The 25,444-nt window shown below is 40.1% G+C and overlaps 2 protein-coding genes across 6 annotated transcripts; both read left to right on the top strand.

The window, feature by feature from the left end:
* Window positions 1-224: 224 nt before the first annotated feature.
* On the top strand, window positions 225-9,978 carry LOC100694073 (oxysterol-binding protein 1). 5 transcript variants are annotated; one of them, XM_005469808.4, is made up of 18 exons: window positions 225-375; window positions 1,163-1,333; window positions 1,599-1,807; window positions 1,943-2,105; window positions 2,195-2,306; window positions 2,401-2,599; window positions 2,712-2,826; window positions 2,915-2,978; window positions 3,092-3,259; window positions 3,350-3,595; window positions 3,847-3,967; window positions 4,212-4,315; window positions 4,452-4,547; window positions 4,834-5,018; window positions 5,141-5,370; window positions 5,551-5,589; window positions 5,771-5,818; window positions 7,107-9,978. In XM_005469808.4, the coding sequence occupies exons 2-18, from the start codon at window positions 1,200-1,202 to the stop codon at window positions 7,247-7,249; spliced, it is 2,376 nt and encodes a 791-aa protein (XP_005469865.1). In that variant the 5' UTR covers window positions 225-375; window positions 1,163-1,199; the 3' UTR covers window positions 7,250-9,978. The 5 variants fall into 5 exon arrangements, with proteins under 5 accessions (XP_005469865.1, XP_005469867.1, XP_005469868.1 ...); XM_005469810.4 differs by having other exon boundaries at window positions 2,915-2,972; XM_005469809.4 differs by lacking the exon at window positions 225-375 and adding an exon at window positions 394-565.
* Window positions 9,979-16,664: 6,686 nt separating this feature from the next.
* On the top strand, window positions 16,665-23,583 carry casp3a (caspase 3, apoptosis-related cysteine peptidase a). The gene is given in 6 exon segments (NM_001282894.1): window positions 16,665-16,799; window positions 17,156-17,295; window positions 20,927-21,055; window positions 21,201-21,376; window positions 21,474-21,582; window positions 21,695-23,583. Coding segments are annotated over 6 exon segments (849 nt in total). The 5' UTR covers window positions 16,665-16,734; the 3' UTR covers window positions 21,925-23,583.
* Window positions 23,584-25,444: the final 1,861 nt, after the last annotated feature.

The raw sequence follows: 25,444 nt of genomic DNA on the forward strand, positions 1-25,444 counted from the left end.
GAAATAAAATCGTTTTGAAGATTCGAAATGTAAATATAGTCAATAGGTCGTCAATTCAAAAGGTACTGTAGTACTGTACTCTACTGTGCTCATTTTCACTGCAGGTGACATGTATGTGTAACATTGCATGTGACAAATAAAGGCTTGATGGATTGTATTACACTGAAAAAAAGAAAAGAATATCTGGATCTTCACAGGGCGTACAACCATTTACATCAACTGCCGAGAGGCGTTTAATTGACTGGCGGAACTAAAGCGCACGGTTTAGATGCTGGTCGAACCCTATTTTGTTGCACAACCTGTAGCAAAGTGGTTAGCGAAGCGAAAACTAGCGAGCTAACGTCGCATCATCAAGCTCGATATGCCCGCCCATCGGTGAGTCTTGCAGCTATATTACATTAAGTTATGCACCGGATGGATGCATAGTGAGAGGGCTGCACGGTTTAAAACGATAATTGTCAACGTCTGCGGCGTGTCAGCTTTTCCAAAGCTTCCTGTTGTTTAGCTAACCGCAAGCTTAGTGACAGCGGGCACAGTTTTAAGTAGCTTTGATGTGGTATTCGGGGTAAGTTGACTATCAGTGTCCATGCTGTTAATTTGACACTTCCATGTAATCCTACCAGACCAAGGGAACGGTTGAGCTCGCTGTTATCGTCGCTGAGCTGTGTTTTCTGGATGTTTATCAGTTTCCTTCAAACGCGATAAAACTGTAGCGAAGCAGGTTATTGGAGTCGTGTCAGCGTCCCTCAGCTCGTTTTGTTTTCACTGGAAGGTGCTACGACAAGCCTAAAAGTTTCACGGAGCCAAAGCTAGTGCCAGTGTCGAGTCATATTTTTTTTTTACATTTGACAAGCGTGGCTATGTAGGTTTAATTTTGATAACTCGGTAAACTTAAACATAAGTGATTGCAGCCGATCTTAGTGGCGCAGGTTGAATCTGCTTCCGTTACCCATAACGCATTGTGTCTTATATAGCCAAAGATTGATGAATTATATGGTTATAAGATGGTATAAAACTTTAGGATGTAGTTAAAATGTGTCTTGAGTTACTGTAAGTGTGATGTCTTTATAGTGAGCTTGTATCATGCACATCATGTATCAAATGTGATGTGCATGACACAAACTTTACAGTAATGCACCTGTAAATGTTTTTCTCTCCACAGCCTGTAACATCACTCAGTGAAAGCACAGGCTGTTGTGATGTCAGAGGCAAAGTCCCCTACTCCGACCCCTGGAGACACATACAAGGGTTGGCTCTTCAAATGGACAAACTACATAAAAGGTTACCAAAGACGCTGGTTTGTTCTCAGCAATGGCTTGCTTTCTTACTACAGGTAAGTTATATGAAAAATACTGAAGCTATAATAATTTGTAATGAATTTACTCTATTTCAAGCTCAAAAAGAAATGGTAAAAGTGTAGCTTAAAGAGGATCCATGCATTAAAATTTTATTATAAGTATGCCTTGTAATAAAGGCCTTTTTACAGGACAGCAACAGAACCACAATAACACCACAAAGCTCTCTGAGCAGTACACATCCATTAATGTAAGTGATATGCAAACTGCAGATTTGACTGCTGTTGTCATCTCTGTCTTCAGGACTCAGGCTGAGATGGGTCACACATGCAGAGGCACCATTAACTTGGCCACAGCCAACATTGCTGTGGAAGATTCGTGCAATTTTGTGATTTCTAATGGAGGGGCACAGACCTATCACCTGAAGGCCAGCTCCGAAGTAGAGCGCCAGCGATGGATCACTGCTTTGGAACTTGCAAAGGCAAAGGCTGTCCAAATGCAGGCGGAATCTGGTAAGAGGGACTCTTACCAGAGGATAATGCAGGGGACTCCATAGAGAAAGCTTACAAAGCACCCAGAAGCAAACTCTTTCACTGAATCTTATTGTGTTTGTGTTGACTAATGACACTCTCTGTTTTCTTCCTCAGATGACTCAGGTGATGATTTCCCTGCAGTCTCGCCAAACTCAGGACAGGGCGGAGACTGCCGTAACACAGAAATCCAGTCTACATTACGCACACTCAACAGCAAAGTGGAGGATCTTGCCACCTGCAATGATCTCATTGTCAAGCATGGGTCTGCTCTCCAAAGGTAGTACTTACTAACAGACTATTATCCATTAACTAATCTTTTTTTTTAAATTACTCTTACCCATTAAAATCTTTATTTCACAATTTTAGGTCTTTATCAGAACTTGAAGGACTTCGTGTCGCAGTGGACATGGGAGAAAAGGTCAAACAAGTCACAGAGAGAGCCACGCTGTTCCGAATCACCTCCAATGCCATGATCAACGTAAGTCAATCAAGCTAGGTAAAAGTTGAGCAAACAGCTCTCCCCCCTGAGTGGGTTACTGATATGTCACTATTCTTTTTGCGTGATCCCCTAGGCATGTAGAGACTTCCTTTCCATGGCTCAGAGCCACAGTAAGCGCTGGCAGAAGGCCTTACAGACTGAAAGAGAACAGAGGATACGTCTGGAGGAGACTCTGGAGCAGTTAGCCAAACAGCACAACCACCTAGAAAGGGCTTTCAGAGGAGCAACAGTTCTCCCCCCGTCATTCAGTAATCCTGCCTTAGGAAACAAAGGTAAGGGTCTTTTCATCATTGGAAATTCTTACTCTGGCACCTTCGTTACCGATCTGCTGAAGTCTGTTGAACCGTTAAGTCATTCAGTCTTCCAACTCTTTCTTCATTTCAGGGGCTGTTTCAGGGAAAGCCGATGCCAGTGACGAGGATGATGACAATGAGTTCTTTGATGCTATGGAGGAGCCAGCAGAGTTTATTACTGTCCCCGCTGACCCCAAATATCACAGGTACAAACTGATATTTTTTATTGTCAGACTTTTTTTTTTTCCTCCACATGTGTTTTGTTTTATACTTGACTCTTCTCCTCTTCTACAGGAGATCTGGTAGCAACATCAGTGGGATCAGCAGTGAGACTGGAACGGATGATCAGTCGGTAAATGTGTGTTAAATTTTGATATTTTGCAAGTGAGATCTGATTATTTTTTTGTATTAACTGCATTACCATATCAAAGCCACCTAACTCCTGATGATATTTTCTTTATCTTCCATCAGTTTGATGAACTTTCTTTGGCATCTAACCCGGAGTCTCCACAGCCGCTGGAGCTGGAGCCAGTTAGGCAAAGGCGAACTCGTATCCCGGACAAACCAAACTATTACCTCAATCTGTGGAGCATCATGAAGAATTGTATTGGAAAGGAGCTCTCAAAAATACCAATGCCTGTAAGAAATCTGTGCACACAACAGCATCAAGGTGACTTTTCCATTTAAAAATAATCAGAAGTGATGAGATGTCTCTCTGTGAATTTTTAGGTGAATTTTAATGAGCCCCTGTCAATGTTGCAACGTCTGTCTGAAGACCTGGAGTACTACGAACTCCTTGATAAGGCTGCCAAGTGTCATAGCTCTCTAGAGCAGATGTGTTATGTGGCAGCCTTCACAGTGTCTTCCTACTCCACCACAGTCCACCGCACAGGAAAGCCCTTCAACCCTCTGCTCGGAGAAACCTTTGAGCTCGATCGGCACAGAGAGTGCGGTTATCGCTCTCTTTGTGAACAGGTAGTTAAAAAAAAACAAAAAACAAAACATTGTAAAACACAGCAATGGTCTACATTGCATTGTTTTTTCAAAAATTATAGTCATTTTGATTCAGGTTTTACCTGTTTCCATTGCAAACATGCTTTATTTGCTCATGTAGTATTTTGTCCTAGTCATGTTTGTTTTCTTAATGCACTCAAAGCCATTATATAATTACAGTGACCATATGTTAAGCTTCCTGACTCTTCTCTCTCTTTGTTACCTCTTCTTAGGTCAGTCACCACCCACCTGCCGCAGCTCACCACGCCTTCTCTGAAAAGGGCTGGACCCTCAGACAGGAGATAACACTAGCCAGCAAGTTTAGAGGGAAATATCTCTCTATCATGCCTTTGGGTGAGTGTGTGTGAGTGTGTGTGTGTGTGTGTGTGTGTTTGTATAGCTGCAAACAAAGACACAGCATGCAAGACAAATACACCTGCTAAGCCTGAGGTGACATGTTTTTATCCAGTGAACACCGTCTGTGTTACACTACTGTAATTCACTATTTCAGTGTTGTATTTCATTTGTCACTTTAGTTCATGGGATATGTGGGATATGTTTCCATCACATGCAACATTATTCCCTTTTCTCTCTCCAGGTTCTATTCAGTGTATATTTGAAAAGAGCAACAATCACTATTCTTGGAAAAAAGTGACCACAACAGTTCACAACATTATTGTTGGGAAATTGTGGATCGATCAGGTAATGCCAAAATGTTATAGCTTATACATTATTACAAAGTGATGACACAGATGTTTTCATATGATGTTTTTGATTTTAATCTGCTAGAGTAGAAAACACTCAGAACATTTTCTTTCTTTATTTTGTCCTGTGCCAGTCAGGAGAGATAGACGTGGTGAACCACAAGACAGGAGATCGCTGCCACCTCAAGTTCGCTCCCTACAGTTATTTTTCCAGAGATGTACCGAGAAAGGTGGGCTCCTTTTTTTTTTCTTTTTCTTTTTTTGTGATTGTTTAAGTAAGATAATTTGAGTCGGGTTTCCTCAGGCAGTAGTTTCCTTTCAAGATGATGATATTACATCCACTAGTACGTCAGTTGATTTTGTCGAGTCATCCTCATCCTCTTTCCTTCTGCATTTGAGCCGTCATTTTCCCAGCAAACGTATAGGAAGTCTTTAATGGCAATGGTTTTATTATTTTCTCTCCTCCACAACCTGCAATCAACATATCTTAATTAATTAATTAATTTCTCCTCCTAGGTAACAGGAGTCGTAACAGATAAGGATGGAAAAGCGCATTATGTCCTGTCAGGAACATGGGATGAGAAAATGGAGTTTTCCAAAATTATGCAGAGCAGTAAAGGTGAAAACGGCACTGAAGGCAAACAGAGGACTGTGTATCAGACACTCAAAGCCAAAGAAATCTGGAGAAAGAACCCGTTACCGTAAGTGTTTTTAGTCTTAAAGACTGGCGACGTTCAGAATGCGTTCTTAAACGTTTGAAGCTGAGCTGTTGTAAATACTGCTGCTCTTTACTTTTAATGTTTTTATATTGTTGAATTTGCAGGGAGGGAGCAGAGAACATGTACTACTTCTCCTCTTTGGCTTTGACTCTCAATGAACCCGAAGAGGGAGTTGCGCCAACAGACAGTCGGCGGCGACCTGACCAGCGGTTAATGGAGGAAGGCCACTGGGACGAGGCCAACGCAGAGAAACAGCGTCTAGAAGAAAAACAACGCAGCGCCCGTCGAGAAAGAGAGAAAGAAGCAGTGAAAGCAGCCAGCTCACCTGAGGAAGGTAGGAAGACGGAGAGCGAGATTGTGTTTTGCATGGGTTTGATTTTTGTTTTGTTTTGTTTGTATTTGTCTTACGTTTCTGTCTGATGTTGTGTCCATTCATCTTTTACCCATTTTTGTCTGTCTTGGTATTTCTTGTCTTTCCTTTTTTCTGTTTTCCCCCTCCTCTCTTAATGCTAAGCTGTCACTGAGGCTTCGATCAATGACTCGCCTTTGAAAAGCAAGTACTCTGCTTAGTTTCTTCTCACCTTTGGTGTGAACTTCAGACTGCAAAATCAAAAGTGCACGCACGAAATGTTTGTGCGTTCAGTATTAAGGTGCTCAGCATCTTCTTCTCTTAATAACAGCTTATTTATATTTATGTGTCCCCCCCCTCCCCCGTTCCTTTCTGTTCCATTTAGCTGATGCAAAAGAGCCTGGTCCCGCTTCAAGTGAGATTTCTGATGAAAGCAAGTATCATTTTATAGTTTTATACAAAGTGTACTTTTAAAGGTGCTTTGTGTGGCTTTTTTACTGAGCAAGTACCGTTTCTGTCCACAAGGTGGTTGCTGGGCGCGTTTGTCGCTATCAGTGAGTTCACAGCTCGTATGTGTCATTTTGGATGGACCAGTGATTTTCAGTTCCTGGTTATAATGAACAAAACTACAAGTGTAAAGAGATTTTCACTCATTGTTAACTCGTGTGTGTGGATATCATTTTCTTTAACGTTTTAGACCAGCAAAGAGAAGATCTATAATCTAACCCTCTATAGAACCATCTAATCGGGTCAAATCTAAATTACCCATCAGTTCTTAAAGCACCGTCGTAATCGGTTTATTACACAAATCAACTTATTTCTTTGTTACGATTAGTCTGTTGGGCTTTTGTTAAATTTTTGAGCAGAAAATAATGCCTTAGATGCGACACATGGCACTTTTAAAATGTGAAGAAATCTTTTTTTTATGTGGATTTTGGATGTGTCTGAGTTGTGGATTTACCTCTTTATGTTTGTGCTGGGTTTTGCTCAGCTGACACTGAGGATTCCCCCCCTCATACACCTGTTGCATGCAAGTAGTCCCTTTCGTTTTCACTTACTGTCATTTCCAAATCACAGCAGTTCTGTTATGTCTCAACTTCCAAAGAAGAGTCATCCTTTTTTTCTTTTTTTTAATAGCCCCGTATGAACCATCACTCTTCCCTTATATAAGCAAGTATTCTGATCTTGATTTAATGCATAGCACCAATATATCACATTTTCTAGTAATGTAGTTGAATCCTAATGACCAGAAAACCGTCCAACTTCCACCATTTTCCTCTTTACAATTTGCTCTCTTAGTGGAAGGCAGGGAAGGCCCTTATGGAGCTCCAGCCAAAAGCAAGTAACATTCGTTTTGCCTGTTGTCCCATCTCTTAGATCCTCTTAGAGTAGCTGTATACAGCTCTAGAGGCCTCATAACATTGTAGAGCGTCAGTTTGTCTGTGATAGACCAGTGTCCTCTGACTCTGGGGCAGCTACTGTGTTATTTGTGAGCCTTGTCCTCTCCAAGTACTTTTACCGAAAGAGCCCCCTAATTTTCGTTTGAATAAGGTGCATCTGAAGATTAAGGTAATGGTAACATTTATTTGTTTCTCATGGTCAGAACTCTGAATGCATATCGGCTTAATTTAAGCAGGATATGTAATCCTGGCTGAGTGGGGTTTTTTTTTTTTTATCTTTACTTTAGCTTCTAAATTAAAATGTTCTTTCTTTTCCAACAGGTGCCCATCCAGACACCTACCAAGCACTGTGGTTTGAGAAGATAGATGATCCTGTGTCTGGAGAGACGTTGCACATCTACAAGGGGGGTTACTGGGAAGCTAAGGAGCAAGGGAACTGGGATCTGTGCTCTGACATCTTCTGAGCACAGCTGAACAATTTCCCCACTGCGGTGTACAAATGCCACGATCGTTAGAGGGACCCCTTTTTCCTATCACATTAATTGGGAAATCCAGTTTGACATCAGCCTAGCCCGTCTTCTGACCAACCTCCTTCAGCCCCTCAGTTCAGCAGGATCAAGGTCAGCTGGACTTCGCGTTCAAGTACACCTGATTACCTGTGTGGCATTGTAGTCACCCTGCAGCTGGTTGGTGTTCCTCTCACTGCCTCTCAAACCCTGAAGTTTAGCTTGGTTTTGGTCCACAGCTTCTTCCCAGTCCAGGGTTTTCTGATCCAGCCTTGAGGTTGCAGTTTGCAACAGCTCTTTCTGGAAATGTCATTCTGCATTTTCTTTGGATGTGCTATTGTTGGAAGGGTTATTGACCCAAATGGTCCCTTTCGATATGGAAGGCTTGCTCTGATAGGTTGAGGTACTACCTAACGTGATTAATGTATGTTTTTCTGGCACATTCCTGTTTGTTTTCCAAATACTCCAAAGCCTCCTCAGCACAAAACCACAGCAAGTCAAAGTTAAATCACATCCTTTTGAAATTCCCACAGTAATATCCACGTTACCATTTTCAGGCCACAAGTTTAGCTTTTGTCATTTTGGAGATAAATGAACATACATTCGATACAGAGATACAGAGCCAGACTGATATAGGATTTTTAAGACTAATATACTGTCCTACATTTGACACAGTGACCTTTTAATTTTCTTTTTGGGCACATAAACACACTTTCTTAACATTTGTTACATGTATTTATTTATCTACTCGTTTACGCTCTGCCTGACTCTGCTCAGAGCACCTGGTTGTGTTTCAAACACAGTGTAGCCAACAGGGAAGTGGACAAAGCGTAACATCAACAATCAGAATGTCCCTTACGTTTCTGCGCTCCGTTTTTCATTCTCATTTATAGGTCATTATAAATGCCAATACTGAGAAATCGGCAAATAGCCGATGTATCAGTCGGCCTCTAATGCAGAGTTTGCCTTTGAATTTATAGTGATTTGTGGTGCTGCTTTAACCCCTGAAACAACAACTATGGAGGTATAATATAGTTATATACTAAGACTTTTTAAAAATTATTTGAACTTTCTATTTTCCCCATTCTAATACTCCTCCTATGCCCTGTAAATACACAGCAAAGATCTAGAAGTATTTATTATAACTGTGCTGTCCCGCATATTGGTGGAGTTACTCATATAAAACCTGAATATGGCTTCATACATCATTCATTTCATACTACAGGAGTAGTAGAGTACTACTGAAATGGCAGTTACTGTTGCAGAGGCATTTTTAGGTTGTCTGTGGTCAATGGTCACAGTCACTTTTTTTTTTTTTTTTTTTGGCCTTTGCTCAAGAATTGAAACAAAAGCTATGACATTTGCGTTTGTGACATTTGCATTAGGGAAAACTGCCCCACTTCTCAAAGTTGATAAATTTCAGATGTATTTTTCTAATTTAGCTTTAAAAGTTTCACTCCTGGTTTCACAGTAGATGTCGAGGCTATCCACGTGAATTTGTGACTAAATTTAAATCAGCAGATCTGCACTCTGAGTCGTCACGGAACTGCGTGGAGTTTACTGCTAACTCGAGGATTTGCAAACTGAGGGCATTTGAAGCGAGTGGTTTGGCCTTTGTGGTTAACTTCAGACTTAGCGATCATAGCTTTAATCTTGATTACAAATATTTGTGTGCTGTGAATGTAGATTTTGTTTTTTGTTTTTTTTTAAAATAGCAATAAGAGTGCCTCTGCTCCTACAAGAGGCACAAACTGAAATGCGGGGCTAGCGTTGAGCAAGAACACTAAAGCTGCACAAACCGATTTTTGTCTCGGTCTTTGCTGTTGTTTGTCTCGAGGTGGAGGACTGTTCAAGTGATAGAAAGTTTTAATTAATGTCATATTAAAGTGTACTTAAAATAAACTATGAACGAAGACGACAAAAACAGCGCTAGAAAATGATTTCTGTGTAAATACACCAAATAGTGAAATAACTGTGATCATAAGTAGTTGTGTTGATGAAGAATATAAAAAGAGTGATGCACTTTTAAAGTTTTGTTTTGCGTTTTTTTGGGTTTCATTATCGTTGTTTACTCCATATGAACATAGTTTCATTTTCTGAAGCGAGGGCACCGTGTTACAACATGTAGCTCTTTAGCAACCAAGTTAGCTTTCAGTTTGAAATATTCGTCTTTACTTGTTTGCTGCCACCTTCATCTTCATCGAGGCTCTGCAAGCCATTTAAAAACACTTCTTTATAGAATAGGTTTACAGATTTGCGTCCTCTGTTGTTTTTATTACATGTAACATTTCTGTTTCTGTGTTCGTTTGAATTGTGTGGTTCTGTCATTTCATCTTTATGTTTCTAGATTTTTTTTTCTGTCTGTTTCCACCAGTTTCATCACTTTGTTCTAGTGTTTTTTTCCTCCCTTTTTTCTGACTGTCCCTGTCTACAGTTGTCCAAAGCTCCAGAAAATTGAACTCTAACTTAATTCAGACTGAATTTTATTACTAAATGGTCAGATTTTGATGTTGGCTATTGAAATATTTGTGTGAGCTTGTTCTGGGAACTTTTCCTGAACCATGTTCAATAAAATATGAAATGAATTACAATTCTGAGCAAACTTTTCACCTTTTTCTGTCCTTTTGATGGAGTTTTTAGAAGGATTGTTTTAGAGATTGTGGCTGGATTAAAGTCTGAATTGAGATGAACTGCTTATCTGTGGTATTAATTTTATCAACCGTCTCAACAAAGCGGTTTTACTAGTATAACGTATATGTGTAATTTCAAAGCAGATGACTACTTTTTATTTCAACCTGTTTGAATTGCTGTACCCCTTGAAAACAACATACCAAAAATGAAAGGGTTACAAGTATTTTTATGTTATTTAATAATGTAGTGTCTGTGTAAATAAGCTCCACTTCTAGTTAAAGGTGGAACTTGGTCTTTTATAAACAAGTTATAGACTCCTGGATGTGCGAAGGTTTAATTCATTTTAGAGATGAAACTATACTTTCAAATGTTTACACCCTGGACTCCATATTATCGTGGCTCAAGAGTTGGGAGTTTACCTTGTAATCGGAAGGTTGCCGGTTCAAGCCCCGGCTTGGACAGTCACGGTCGTTGTGTCCTTGGGCAAGACACTTCACCCGTTGCCTACTGGTGGTGGTCAGAGGGCCCGGTGGCGCCAGTGTCCGGCAGCCTCGCCTCTGTCAGTGCACCCCCAGGGTGGCTGTGGCTACAATGTAGCTTGCCATCACCAGTTTGTGAATGTGTGTGTGAATGGGTGGATGACTGGTTGTGTAAAGCCCTGGGGGTCCTTAGGGACTAGGCACTATACAAATACAGGCCATTTACCTTACTGATACAAGGTAAGGTAAATGGCCCTTTTGCCTTTAGAGGTGCATTAATTACTTGTGGCATAGATTCAGCAGGGTGCTGGAAACGGTGAGGTGAGATTTTGGTCCATATTGACATGATAACATCACACAGTTGCTGCAGATTAGTTGACTGCGCATCCTGTTATATCTCCTGTTCCACCACATTCCAAAGGTTCTTTCTTGGATTGGGCTCTCTGTAAGCCCTAAAGATGACTGCTTGGAAAAAATCCCAGTAAGTCAGTAGTTTCTGAAATGTAAATTTACAATGTCTTCATTTAAAATGGGTCCACAAGAAAAAAGAACATTTTATATGAATTAACAAAGAAAGATTTATTTCATAATTACGGGACAGCAAGCTACCACAATTTTTCTGTAATTTTACACATTTACAATGTAAACCCCGAAAACTGTGCTGATAGATTTCTTTCTTTTCAGTTACTAAAGATGAAAAACTTCCTCATAGAAGAACTAATTTGTACGGTGGCCCCTAGAGACAAAGCACTTGCAAACTCCAAAACACTTGCAAACTCCAAAACACTTGCAAACTCCAAAGCACTTGCAAACTCCGGTGGCCCCTAGAGACAAAGCACTTGCAAACTCCAAAACACTTGCAAACTCCAAAACACTTGCAAAATCCAAAACACTTGCAAACTCCAAAACACATGCAAACTCCAAAACACTTGCAAAATCCAAAACACTTGCAAACTCCAAAACACTTGCAAATTCCAAAACACTTGCAAATTCCAAAACACTTGCAAACTCCAAAACACATGCAAACTCCAAAACACTTGCAAACTCCAAAACACAACGGAAGTGCTCCAGGACGCTAGGGGCAGTGTTGAGCTTTTGTTACCTAGTAACTACACAAGCCAGGAAGTACCAATGACCGGATTTGGGCTGTCTGCAGCCTTAAAGGCCGCATTTTAAGGCCGATTACGTCACAGCGACACGACGAAGGCTGTCCCAATTCAAAGGCTGCTCGAAATGCGGCCCTCAAATGCGTCCTTAATTTCCCTGAATTTTAAGGATGGGTCGGTGTAGCCTTCATGGCCCAACATATCCCAGATGTCATAGCGCGGCGGTGGTGTGGATAATTTTGCCGAAAAAAAACGTGGAGCGGCCGAAGAGTAAACTTTCAAAAGTAAGTACTGAATATCATGTCACTTATTTATGCGCAAATGTTTTTATAATGAAGAACATTAAAACATTACTGTTGGCCACATGTCGGGAAAGTTATGTGACATTAGCGATGTTTGTACTGACTTGGTTTTAAAGCCTTTACTTCAAAATATACGCCGTTCAATAGTTGACATTAATCTTACAGAGAATGTGATGATTTTATGGATAATTAAAGTCAGTCATATATCCACAAACACAACAAGCTGAAAGTCAGTGATGCTGCTCGGTTTGCAGTCCTGAATATCACAGCACAAGCAGGATTCACTGCACTGTTAATGTTAGCTATGTTATATTGCTGCCTCTGTTCGGTGGTGTCGAGCCAAACGGACTTTAACGTGCGTTTGAACGAGCTGACGGTTCAATCGTTAAGCTGAAAGAAAGATGCTTTAATCACAGGAGTCACACATGTGTCCACTGTACCATCTGGGAACTCTTCTTGTTTAGCACTCGTAATAACACAAACACTAAATCCTCCTTCTCTTGTGCTGTTTTGTAGCAGTCTGTACACCTGAGACTGTCACCTGTCTGTCTGTCCTGCACTCCCTCTCTTTTTCTTTCTCTCTGATTGTGGAATAAAAGTATGAACATGTATTTATAAGTTACACTTGTGTTTGAATCCTGCAGCTTATCACACATTTGATTTCCATGTGTGACGACTGCAAGTGTCCAGAGTGAGGACAGACTGAGGGACCCACTGCTGCACATCATCTGTGAGGCTTTGCACCCCTGATGATCCACCAGGACAAACTCAGCAGTGTGTGAGGAAGAGGAGGAGGAAGAGCCAGCAGCAGCTGACAGATGGGGAGAATAGACAGACTGTTCCTGTTTGTGAAGGACTGCTAGGAAAGTTGAACATAACTAATTGTCTGTCCTGAATCAGTCTTATTAGGTAATGTTCAGATAATGTTATCATTCCAGTGTTTTCAGTGTGGGAGAAAGTACTCAGGGCCTTCAAGTTACACACTATGAAAGGCAGCAACAAGTTTAATATTCAGAAACCTAAAGTATGTATCAGCAGCAGAATGGAGCTAAAAATAAATGTTTGTTTCAGTTCTATGAAGCTTTGAGTATTTTGGATTAGTAGCACTGCTGTGTTTGTTGCATCATATTGCTGTAATTGGTTATATGCTTTATATATTCTGAGGTAAGTTGATCTATAGTGTTACATCATATTCTATAAGGATGTTATGTGTTTGTTTACTTTCTGCCCAGTTTGACCCATTTAGCAGAAGTCAGCCTGTTTAAGGCTCTGATATCAGTGGCGTGTCTAGAAAATTTTTGTTGGGGGGGCCAGGTAGGGGCACAGATTTGGAGAAGGGTGGCAGATGTAATTGGCAGATAATGTTAAAAAAAATTCTACCAACAGTTAACCATCATTCAATAACCCTGTAAACCTAATAACTGAATTTGCTTTTGACTCTTATTAGAATGAGGTTTTAACCACTACGGTGCAAAGTTTTTAGATACTGCGTTGGTGAAGTACAAGAGATACAATCAGTGCTTTGTCAGTGTTTACTCAGCATTCAAGGACAGCAATATTTGCATAGTATTTTTACTGACATATAGGGCACATATGTTTTGGGCAAAAACATTTTTGAATATTAAAATACAAACATTTTTAACATACAATTGGCAAATTAGCCAATGCAAAACTTTATCTGCCTATTAAAAAAAGAAGATAATCTTCTCACAAACTGGTGTTTGATTTTGAAACAGGAAAAAAGTGGGGAAACAAATGAAAAGACTAACATTTGAATGAAACCTGAAAGCAAGTAAATACTTTCTATGCTGCCTTATGGTAAACTTTGGTAATATTGATGTATAAAGAACAACACTGGCTGATGATGAAATACAGTCAGCTGGCATGGTGAAACTGCCAGTATTAACCTGCAGGGCTGGACTGGGACAAAAAATTGGGCATTTTGACTACAGACCGGCCCACCAGGTATTAAAGCCATAAAGCCTTTGAATGAAAACAAACGCTGTTGTGACAGTGATGTACACTGTCTTGTTGGTTTATGTATGATTTCTATCAATTTTACGTCAGATAAAAACTTTGTTCGCAAGATTCAGATAGTTATTTAATAAAAGCGAGATATTTTAAATGAGAATAAGTAAGAAAAGTATTTCCTTGTGGCCCCCTTTCCCTGTTAATGCCCTACCTGGCCCCCTGGCATAACTTTGCTAGACCTGCCCCTGCACAGTTACCAGCTGTCAGCTACATAAAAAAAAGGATGCTGGTGTTATTTGTCTCTCAGAAACAGTTCATAACTTCAACTCATTCATGTCACCTAAAAGGTAAACCTGTTTCTCCATCAGCTGTTCAGCTCTGATGATTCAGTAAGGACATCTCCTGGTTTCATCTGCATGTTTCCCTCTCACCACATATCCAAACCGACATCATGACCAGCAGCTTTTACAGCTGTGGCTCCAGCAAACATCAGCTGATACTAGAAATTAATATTAAATAAATTCTAACAACAGCTGATCAAGCTTAAACGTGCTGCTGTTGTTTAACGCGACATCCAGCAGTTTCCTCTTTCTGGTGCAAAGTGGGCGATAAACAAACAAGAGAGAAAAGCCGATCAGCTGATCATTGATCAGTTTCATGATAGAAGTAGCAACAGGAGAGAGAGGGGAGAGAATGAGAGAAGAAGAGGAAGCTGTGCCAGGTAAAGACACAGAATAACTCCAGCTTTGTGTCTTTTTCATTATAGTTAAAGTACGGGACAAACTGCGTCTCTTCTCAGCTCAATACAAAACCTGTAATATTTTCTCTGAATGAGGGACCATTCCATTTTTTAAGGAGCCGTTGGAAACTCTACAAACTAACCTTATGAATAAAATAAAGTTCACCATCAGTAACATCACAGCACCCACCCAGCTGTATAGAAACTCTGTCATGCTAGCTAGTACGCAGTACTAGTTATTGTAACTGAGTGTAAAAAGTCAGCACAACGAAAATAAACTCCACCTAAACTTGGTCTGACCCAGATAGACTCCAGGTCATAACTTCTTACCTGAAGTTCAGTTCACCTGACACTCGGACCAGCAGCCGCCTCGGGTCTCTCCTCCTCCTGCCTACCCTTCCCTCATCCACCTGCTAGCCGCCGTGGAAGCTCCGCCATGCTCGATGGCCAGTCCAGCTACGTTAAACTGTTAATCTTTCGCCGAAAAACTGTTTTCTGTGATGCTGTCTTTCGTGCTTGGCTCTCCTACCTTTGCTAACATGATGCTCATAGCGCAGAAGCCGATGCTGCATTCACTTACACTCGGATATCTGAGCTTCACTGTGAAAACATAATCGTACATTTGATATTTCATTGGATTTTATTGTTTTGGCTTCGGGGTGGCACCTGGGGTGGCCAGTCTGGTTGGGGGGGTGGCCTGTGCCCCCCCAGGCCACCCCGCTGGACACGCCACAGTCTGATATCTATTCTGTATGACTTAAAGCAGTTATGACATGGTCTGATTTTCTCACCCAATAAAGGAATATTTAATATATCAGTCTACTCTTCATTCTATCAGAAACACTTATCACAGCTCGTACATTTTGTTTTGCTTGTAACATTTTTTATAAATATATGTAAGCAATGAGCCAAATTTAGTAATGCCAACATACTGAAGGAACAACATTTGTCTCTTATATATGATACACCTATATATGCACTGTGAAAGATACTTGTCTTTGAATGAAGATTTAAGGTGATTAGACATATAAATAACTGCAACTTGAATCTTTACTGAAGCTCAGTATTTGACACAGAGTTCATGTTCACTGCTGTAATAACTAATAATGATTAATATAATAACTATAATATTGGCCATATTATATTTACATTACCAAAGTGATATGACTTTAGTCTCATGAACAACATTAGCTAAATGTTATTTGCTAACTTATCTTAAATGACTGTTCAGTACAGAAATGAAGCCCAGAAATCATGTTTTACAGTCCTGTGGTCTCAGCCTCAGATACTTATTAAATCACACAAAGCTCTTGTAGAAACAAACAAACAAATGAACAAAATATGTTCTCCTTCATTTCTGTCAAACAAAGTTGTATGACACGTTTCCAGCGGTTAGTATCATGGTTGCTAGGCAACCGTCCCATACAGACAAACTTGCCGTTTATTTTGCAAATCGAGCTCAACACTGCCCCTAGCGTCCTGGAGCACTTCCGTTGTGATTTGGAGTTTGCATGTGTTTTGGATTTTGCAAGTGTTTTGGAGTTTGCATGTGTTTTGGAGTTTGCAAGTGTTTTGGAGTTTGCAAGTGTTTTGGAGTTTGCATGTGTTTTGGAGTTTGCACGTGCTTTGTCTCTAGGGGCCACCGTAAATTTGCACCCCAAATGCGTACCCTAAATGGTCTGATTCAGTTAAGATAATAGTGGGCTGGATGTGGCCCACGATATAAAATGAGATTGACATCTCTGGTGTCTACGCTCGAATGCATCTGCCATGTGATTGGCTGATATTTGTGTAAACTTGTGGTTGAATGGGTGTACTCAACAAAGTAGCCAGTGAGTGTATTACACGCGAGTTAAAATCAAAATAAAATGTAAGAACCCGAATTGAATTATATTTCTGTTACTGTGAAACGCCTTGGGCCGATTGGTAGTTAAATTCAGTGATCAAACGTATGTTGTTTGCGTCTGGAGAAGTTTCGTGGATGTTTGTAGCTGTTCTCATCACGGCACGCCCCTGAATGCAAAACGAGCGCATCTCTGAGTGACATCAGCATCTTTTGTTTACCAGTCTGTAGAGCGTCCTTTAGGACCACACAGCAGCACTAAAGGGAGAACATCCGCTGCCAGAGCACGACTGGGCATTTTTGAGGCCTTCTCTTTGTCACATAGAGAGCGCGAATTTGTTTGGTTAGCGTTTAATTACTTGCCTGTGAAAAATGTCGGAAAACGGATCCGGACCTGGAGTGGACGATACAGACGCAAAGCCAGGCAATGGAAAACAGTGAGTCACTGCATTAAGCTAGTTAGCGATCTTTATGTGTTGCGATCTATTGTGTTCATATCCTGCTCAGGGTTCAGGGTAAGAGTGAAACCGTTTGTCGTCCTTGACCTCAATGATTTCCGCCGCCCGTTTCTTTTTCTTCTTCTTTTTTTCTCACTACTGTATTAACGCCCTGCTGTATTTTAACTTTTTTAACATTGCACTATTTGATCGTTTGATATAACGGAGCTGCAACTGTAGTCCAATCTTTGCGTGCTTCTTTCTTTATTTGCATCAGCATTTCTCTGACGTGCATTAATTGCTGAGTTTCTAAACACACAATAAACTTCTAAACTAAATGTTGGCTTGTCCGTCAGATCAGCGGGCTCTTCGTCTGCTTCTGTCCCCATGGACGTGGATGCCAAGCCCCAGTCACACAGCTTCAGATACCGCCTCGATTTCCCCAGCATTGGCCAGTGTATCATTATCAACAACAAGAACTTTGACAGGAGTACAGGTGAGCATTTGTTAGTTAGTTTCTGAAATTTAAACTCGAAACGAAACAGCTGTAAGTAACATCTAAAATTAATTTTCCTGATTCAGTTTCAGGCTCAAAGTGAAAGAGGTGATACTTATTAAAATGTCACATATGTGAGAAGCTGTAGAGCTACACTTGGTATATACAGCAGGTCTGTGACATTTAATGTGTGTAACATTAGACAAACTGGTGATCCGTTTCTGTTTCGGTGAAATGTGCGATGATTTGACCAGCACTGCATAATATAGATGAGTTGGATGAAGAAATTGAGGCTTTAATTTTGGAACTATGCGTGCAAAAGAGCTCATCAGGGTTCTGTTGCATGCATACATTTCATACTTTAACTTAGATCTACTGAACTCCATTATGCACATTAGACATAAAAATTGATATAGAGCTCCCTTGTCATAAGGGGTGACTTCAGCAGGGAGCTCCGCATGTTTGATTTGGCAGAGTTTTTCCACTTGACACAACCCCGAAGGGATTTGTGTCTTCAGCTGGAATCAAACCAGTGGCCTTTCCCTTCCTAAGAGAATGCATAAACCACTCCAGTATGGATGTACATTTGACATGAACGTCTTAAAACGTGTTAAAGTGTTGGGATGTGTGTGCAGGATTTGTGCTGCTGGAGTTCAGGGCTTTAGCAATTTATATGAAAACCAGTTCAGTGCAAGATATTTTATGGATCTGGATAAAAAAGCATCCACTATGTGAGATTGGTTACAGGTTATTTATTAGCTCAGTTTTGCTCTTGTTGCACTTTGTTGTTCCGCAAAGTTAGGGCCCTTACTTGAAGTAATAAACTAGTGATACAGAGACTAAAGCTGATAAAGAGGACTCCGTTTGCACAACTGTTGAAACCAGTTACTGTATTAACACATTAGAAAATGTATTTGCTTTGTTTTCTTCATGCTTAGTAAAAATAAAAACAGGTATGGGTGATGCACCGAGTTAACTATTTACATAGGGAAATGAATCCAGACTAATGGTAAAGGTTAACTTTGGGTAATGGATCCATTGTCTCAAATTTTCTTTGTTAAAACTTTAATTAGGAGTCAAATGTCCCCATGTCATTCCCATACTAGTGTTTCTAATGACAATACATCCATCCCCCATTTTTACTAGATGCCTTTGACACAGGGGTGTGCATGGTAGAAAGCTGGAGGAGGGGACTTCCTTGAGGGTTAAATGTAAGGTGATGCCACCTTGTTGTATGAGTGTGTGTTGAGGCTAAAGGCTCACGTTTCATCTGCCTGTTGACAAGTGTTTGTTAGGGCTTATTTGCTATGCTAATCTCTCCCTTGGTAACGTGTCATATCACTGCATTGAGGCTTGAACTCTATGGAGTAATGGCCCACGCTGTGGAGGCAGAGCTAAAGTGTGGCTTCTCTTCTCTTCTCTTCTATTCTCTATGTAGGACAGAAACCAGGTGATTCATCTCACTTCTACACCTTTGAGAGTTTATAGGTGTGGAAGGTTTAAGCTTAATGCTGTGGATTCCTATTTCCTCCATCCACTGCAGGTTTATTAGATGTTCTGATCTGTGTGTTAGATCTGTTGCAGTTCACGTGTTAAGTATCCTTGCATTTGATGACAGTCGGTTTCGGGAGCTGCCAGCACATTTTACTGGCAGCGTACTGTCAGCTGGCTCATCAGCAAGTTCAGACGCATGACTCAAAGTATGATCAGGCATGCAAGGCATGGGTGTGATCTATAAGATGACTGCCACCACAAGGCAGTATGCTGATCAGTTCCTCTTCCTGTTCAGCATTTGCTGTGGAGTATTTTGTTTGAGGATATTCAAAATGTAGATTTTGTTGGGAATGAAGCTGTTTTGAATAGTGTTGCTTTTGGGTGTTGGCACGGAGTTCTTTATCATTTTCTGAGGCTCAGATGATTATACTGGTCGCGTGATACTGGCTTTTTTAAATTTACTTTCAGAGATGAACCTTTCCCTCTGGTTTGTGTTCTCTAACTTTTTCTTTTTTGTCTCTCCAAAACCCTGTTTGCTGTTTTACTGTTTGAGGTAATCAGAGGGCCTCCAGGCTTGGTGGTTGTGGGCTGTGTTGTCCTGTTTTCATGTTCTTGTTTTTTTTTTTTTTTTTTTTAAAAAGGTTAAACCTCATTCCACTGGGGTTGAAATGTAAATGACAGAAAGGAACAATACATTTGAATGCACTTTTAGCAAATATATTATTGATTTACACAAATCAGCACATAGTAAATAGTTTAAGAAATCTAACTTTTAGCTGATTATGTTCTCTGAAATTGTTCAGAGCCCTAAAACTGTAACGGATGGTTGGTGCCATCATTGTGCTCAAGTTCAGGCTCCTCGAAAGCTGGTGTGTCCTTCTCTGACCTTTCACCTTGCTCTAATATCTCATCCCTCACACTGCGATAAGTCGGAATCTCCTACAATTCTGAGCAAAAGTGAAGTACTCAGGAATTAGCAAGTCTTACTGCCAACCATAGAGGACACTGAATCAAAGTTTTGCTCATCATTTTGAAAAGAAAGCCAGAAAGACCAGGATGTACCCCTGACTATACAGATGGATATACAGCTCTCAGGTCCATGTCCCTTACGTGAAAACAATGAATTGCCGGGTCTTTGGACAATATAAACATCAAATGGCAGCTCATCATTTATCTTTGTCAGTATAGCCATACGTTATTTGTATCTACTGAAATGGGAATATCTCAATTTTTTTGCCCTCTAAAAATCAGTAAGTGCCCCAAAACCCCTAGTCTCAGTCAGCCTCTACATAGCTTCACTGCTTGTCTTTACAAACGTCCTGTGATGGTCTTAATATTCTATCAGATTTGTGGTTTTTGAAAACTTGTCTGGCAGGACTAAAAGGGCACACATGACTGCGTATTCAACATGCATCTCGATGTTCTCAGAGCAAACACGTCGTTTGAGTCAAGTAAACATCAGTAGTGGTTGATCCTGTACTTCCTCATTTAGTTAGGGGAAAGCAGCAGGTGTTACCTGAACAATAACAAAGGCTCTTTTTCTGTTCAAGTGCCTCATGACAAATAAGCCCTGACAGTGTGACTGTAAAGCAGTCTTTTTTTTGTTTCTTTACACCTGTGTAGGTGTTTTTGTTATTTTCTGGCTCATTACTGCTCAAATTTAAAGATGGGTGGAGATCATGTGTTAGTAAGAATAGGTGCGCTTGTAAACACCAAAGTCACTGGGTAGATTCATGCAGACATGTTCCTGCTTCGTTCGAGTCTAGCACACCGAACAGCACGTGGTGCTAATGCTGACCTGCCAGTGGCAAAAAAAACCTTGTACCAACAGAATCCAATATAACACGGACCGATAATGTGGTTTTGTACAACACTTAGAAGCGTGTTAAAAGAAGAAATTGAAGTTTACCACAACATCTCTACCATCTGCTGCTGTTTAGCTGCAGTACACCTCCTTCCTGCTACATCCAGTCAGGTTTCTCATGCCCGGCTGTCGTGTGGAAAAGCTAAATCAAAGTGTGCTCCATTTATACTGTTTGTTAATAGTAATGTACACTCAGAAGGAGGAAATGTTGATTTGTTTTGCACATGGTTTTTCATGTTGAAGTAACCAGAATTGTGGTTTTGTGTGTTCCAGGCATGAATCAGCGAAACGGTACTGACGTGGATGCAGGCAACGCCATGAGAGTATTTAAAAATTTAGGTTATAATGTGAAGATGTACAATGACCAGACAGTCGATCAGATGATGAATGTTTTAACTGATGGTGAGAATGATTTAAACCTCGCACAGATGTCCCACTTCTACTCCTAAAATTAAAAATAAGCCTCATGCTATTGACTCTTTTCACATGCTTTTGTTATGTATCAGGTGTACTCGGATTAATTTATTCATCTCTTTGTTTTTTTAAGCATCTAAGGAAGATCACAGCAACTCAGCCTCTTTTGTCTGCATTCTTTTGAGTCACGGGGATGAAGGCGTGTTCTTCGGTACGGACGGCTCAGTAGCGCTCAAACACCTAACTTCACTTTTTCGAGGCGATCGCTGTAAATCACTGGTGGGAAAACCCAAGCTCTTCTTCATCCAGGTACCGTGGTGGTTTCTCTTTTAGTCAACTTCCTCTAACCTGCAAACCTGTAAACGAACATTGCTTCTTTTTTTGTGCATGCATTGACATTGAATAGGCTTGCAGAGGTACAGATCTGGATCCAGGCATTGAAACAGACAGCGAAACTGATGGTGTTAAGATCCCTGTGGAAGCAGACTTCCTCTACGCCTTCTCCACTGCCCCAGGTTAAAATAAGGGTCTTTCCTTTTTCTTGTCTGGTTTTTTTTTTCTTTTTTTTTTTCCTTTAAGAAATATTGTATTTATACAACGCATATTCCATGACTCATCTACATACAGGTTACTACTCATGGAGGAATACAATGACTGGGTCCTGGTTCATCCAGTCGGTGTGCGACATGATCAGCAAGTACGGAAAAGAACTGGAGATCCTGCACATCATGACCCGAGTGAACCACAAGGTGGCAGTAGAGTTTGAGTCTGCCTCCAATTCTCCAGGGTTTGATGCAAAGAAACAAATCCCCTGTATTGTGTCAATGCTGACCAAAGAGATGTATTTTTCTCGTTAATGTCAGAAAACTAGAAGAAAGGCTTTGGGAGTGCTTGATTTTTTTTTTTTTTTTTTAATGTACACTTTGTAACTCAATATCTCTTCTAACTTTCATATTGCTTGGAGGGCAGACACGATGCAAATGTCAGTCATTCTTCACCACCTTGGCATTATTAAGTTTATTCAGTGTTGAGTAGTTATGTAAGTATGGCATTCACTTTTATCCCAGCAGCAGGCCCTTTAACCAAAATGAAGGTTATTTTTCACATACCAACATGACACAAAACCTACAGATGTCTACAAGTAACAACAGCTTGAATTTCCGGGCTGAGTGTGTTGCCTTTTTGCTGTTTACACTACACATTTCAGGGAACATTGTTGTGAGCCAGTTTGATAGGAAATTTGACCTTTTGCATTTGTGTAATCATGAAACCATAGATGGGCTGATTGTCCACCAGCAGCAATATTTCATACATGAGGAGTTTATTGTAACTTAAGTGTCTAAGCACGATGACGGTCTGTCTTTATTTGTTTTCGTCTCTATTTACATTTTTATTTGTCTCCATTGTTGTGTGAGTGATGTCATTCACTGGATCGGTACCTGATGCGTTGTGCAAAGCCTAAATTAAAGCACCGCCTGAACCTGGTGGGTAAATTATTATGTAGCAAATTCAAGAGGATCCTGTAAGTTAAATGTATGTGGGTTAGAAAGCTCAGAATTACGTTCTTTATTTTCTGGCTTTTCTGGTCGATTTCTTTCTCTTGCTTGTGAAAATCTTTGATGGGAAAGCAGGTTTAATAGCCTGCATGGGAAATGCTCAGCAACCCGCACAATGCTGTTTTTTGAGCCATATTTTAACACGTTAGACATACTTGAACCTTTTTTTATTTCACTACTCTTTTCATGGTTTCTTGACTGGGCCGATTAACCTCATAGGTAGTCCACGGTGCAAAGTGTTAGACATTTCAGGATGTGGTTAGTTTAATTAGTCAGACAACCGGAACTACAAAGATGGATTTGTTCAGACAGGTGATACTTTCACTTTGTTTTTTATCTTGTGTAGACACAAAGCGTAGTACATCCTTTCCCCGTAAACTTAAGAGGTTTGCCTGCCTGGTGGTCAGACCAAACATGATCTTTGAATATGTTCACTTTGGCTTCAGGGATCAGTGATGTGCCTTTTTCCACAAACAATGAGCCAGTAAAAGAAATATTGAATATTGATGGAAAAAAGCTTTTGGTTGCAGCCTTAAAGAAACGTTCATGGTGGCTTTTTTTTTTTTTTTTTAAATTAATAATTAACAAATGAAATGCAAATTTACTAAAGACATTTTGTACTTCAGTGATGCAATTTTCTTAATAACCACAAGCAAACTGAGTAAAAGTTCTTCTGCAAAGCTCATGTCACCATGAATATCAAATAATTCATAAGAGATGAAGCACAGTTTGATTGCACATTGATCCTGTTTTTACATGTGACAAATCATGAAAATGCGATTGTTTATGTACACCAAGACAGCTGTATCTGTCACTTGTGCTTTTAAATAAATTCATCGTTGCATGTTTGACATGCACTTCTCAATTTGGCTTTTTTGTAAAATCATGATTTTGTAAACAGCTGTGATGTAAGGTTGATGTACTGTGTTTCACGCAAAATAAAGACCACTTTGTATTCTGTGCTGTGGAATTGTGTTCATTGTTTAGTTTTGGCTCATCCACTGCAAGAATATTAATAGCACCAAAGATTACCAAACCCATTTTTTGACACATTCTTGGCAAACTCTTTCCAGTTTTTTCATAATATCATAGCAAGAGCTAACCTGAAACAACAATAAAAGTTCCGCTTTTACGATGCCTTGAGTTTAAATATGCAGGATTTCTCCAGATTTGCCTGTAGGTGAGAAAAACTGAACCACCGGAACTTCAGACCCAGGACCAGATAAAACTGTCTTGAGCACAAATGCACTTTATTGAAACTGCTCCCACAAACAAGTGAATTATACATTTTCATTTGACAGTGATTAAAATGCTTAACCTTGATACCTGAAACCAATAGTATAAATAAATATGGCATAACTGAACCAAAGGTAATCATTTCTAGCTGCAGTGATTAGATTCACTGTGTTGTATGATATAAAAAGTAATCTCCCTCCCCCAACATAGCCATTTAAGACTTTCAGATTCCACTGAACCACGGTGAGATCATTTTCCACAAATGGAGAAAACTTGGAACGGTGGTGAGCCTTCCCAGGACCAAAATCACTCCAAGAGCGCATCAACAACTTATCCAGGAGGTCACAAAAGAACCAGAACATCTAAAGAACTGCTGGCCTCACCTCAGTTCAGGTCAGAGTTCATGATTCAACAATAAGAAAGAGAATAAACAAAAATGGCAGCCATATGATAGATCACCATTTACCACACAAAGGGCTCCAGAAAACAAACAAACAAAAAACAAAACACCTTAAAGCGGTCCCACTCCAACACCTGTACTGGCATCTGATTGAAATTCTTTTGCAGGACTTTAAAAAGGCCATTACTGCTCATAACCCCCCCCCCCCCAATTTGGTTGTATTAAAACAATTCTGCAAAGAAGAATGGGCCAAAATTCCTCCACAGTGGTGTGAAAGACTCGGTGTCAGTTATTGCAAATAGCTGATTGCAGTTCTTTGCACAAACAGTTATTAAGGTTACAGGGCAATCACGTTTTTAGAAAGGGTCAGGTAGGTTTGGATAGCTTTTCTCCTTTAATAAATGAAATCAACATTTAAAAACTACATTTTCTTGTTTTGCATGTTATTGTCCTATAATATTAAAATGTGTTTGCTCTGAAAAATGTGACAGGTGCCAAAAAAAAAATAATCAGGAATTGGGCAAACACTACTCAGAGAAAATTAAAGGAACACATTAAAAACTTTGGATCTCAATGGGGAAAAAATCATGCTGGATATCTATACTGATATGGACAGTGTAATGTGTTAGGAATAGGCCGAATTCTCAGGCAAACCAAAAATGTAAATGAAAATATTTGTGGCAGCCTCATCATTTTTGATGTAAATCCTTGCAGGAATTCAAGATGGTACTCAGTAGTTTGTAACGCCCCCACCTGTTTCTATCCATGCCTGACAACAGGCATTATGTCCTGGGGGATCCCGTCTATCAGCAGTCAGGTCATTAATAAACACGAGTGTTCCTTTATTTCTCCATACTTTTCTCTTCCAGTCATTCTGATAAATGTTCATCTTGGTTTCATCTGCCCATAGATTTTTTTCCACCCAGAACTGCAAAACCTCTTTTAGATATTTTCAGACATCTGGCCTTCCTGGTGATAATTGTCACCAGTGGTTGTTGTAAACCCTCTCTATTTACATTCATAAGGTCATCTCTTTATTTGGTGAGTTTTACAATCATATGCCTCAACTCCTTACAAGTGTTGTCTTGTGGTGAATTAGTTTTTTTTTTTAACTAAGGAAAGAATTCAGCACTCCTGCACTTTAATTGTCTTCTGTGGTCTTTCAGGCCTTTCGGTGTTGCTGAG

This window comes from Oreochromis niloticus, linkage group LG6, assembly GCF_001858045.2.
Source record: "Oreochromis niloticus isolate F11D_XX linkage group LG6, O_niloticus_UMD_NMBU, whole genome shotgun sequence".
NCBI lineage: Eukaryota > Metazoa > Chordata > Actinopteri > Cichliformes > Cichlidae > Oreochromis > Oreochromis niloticus.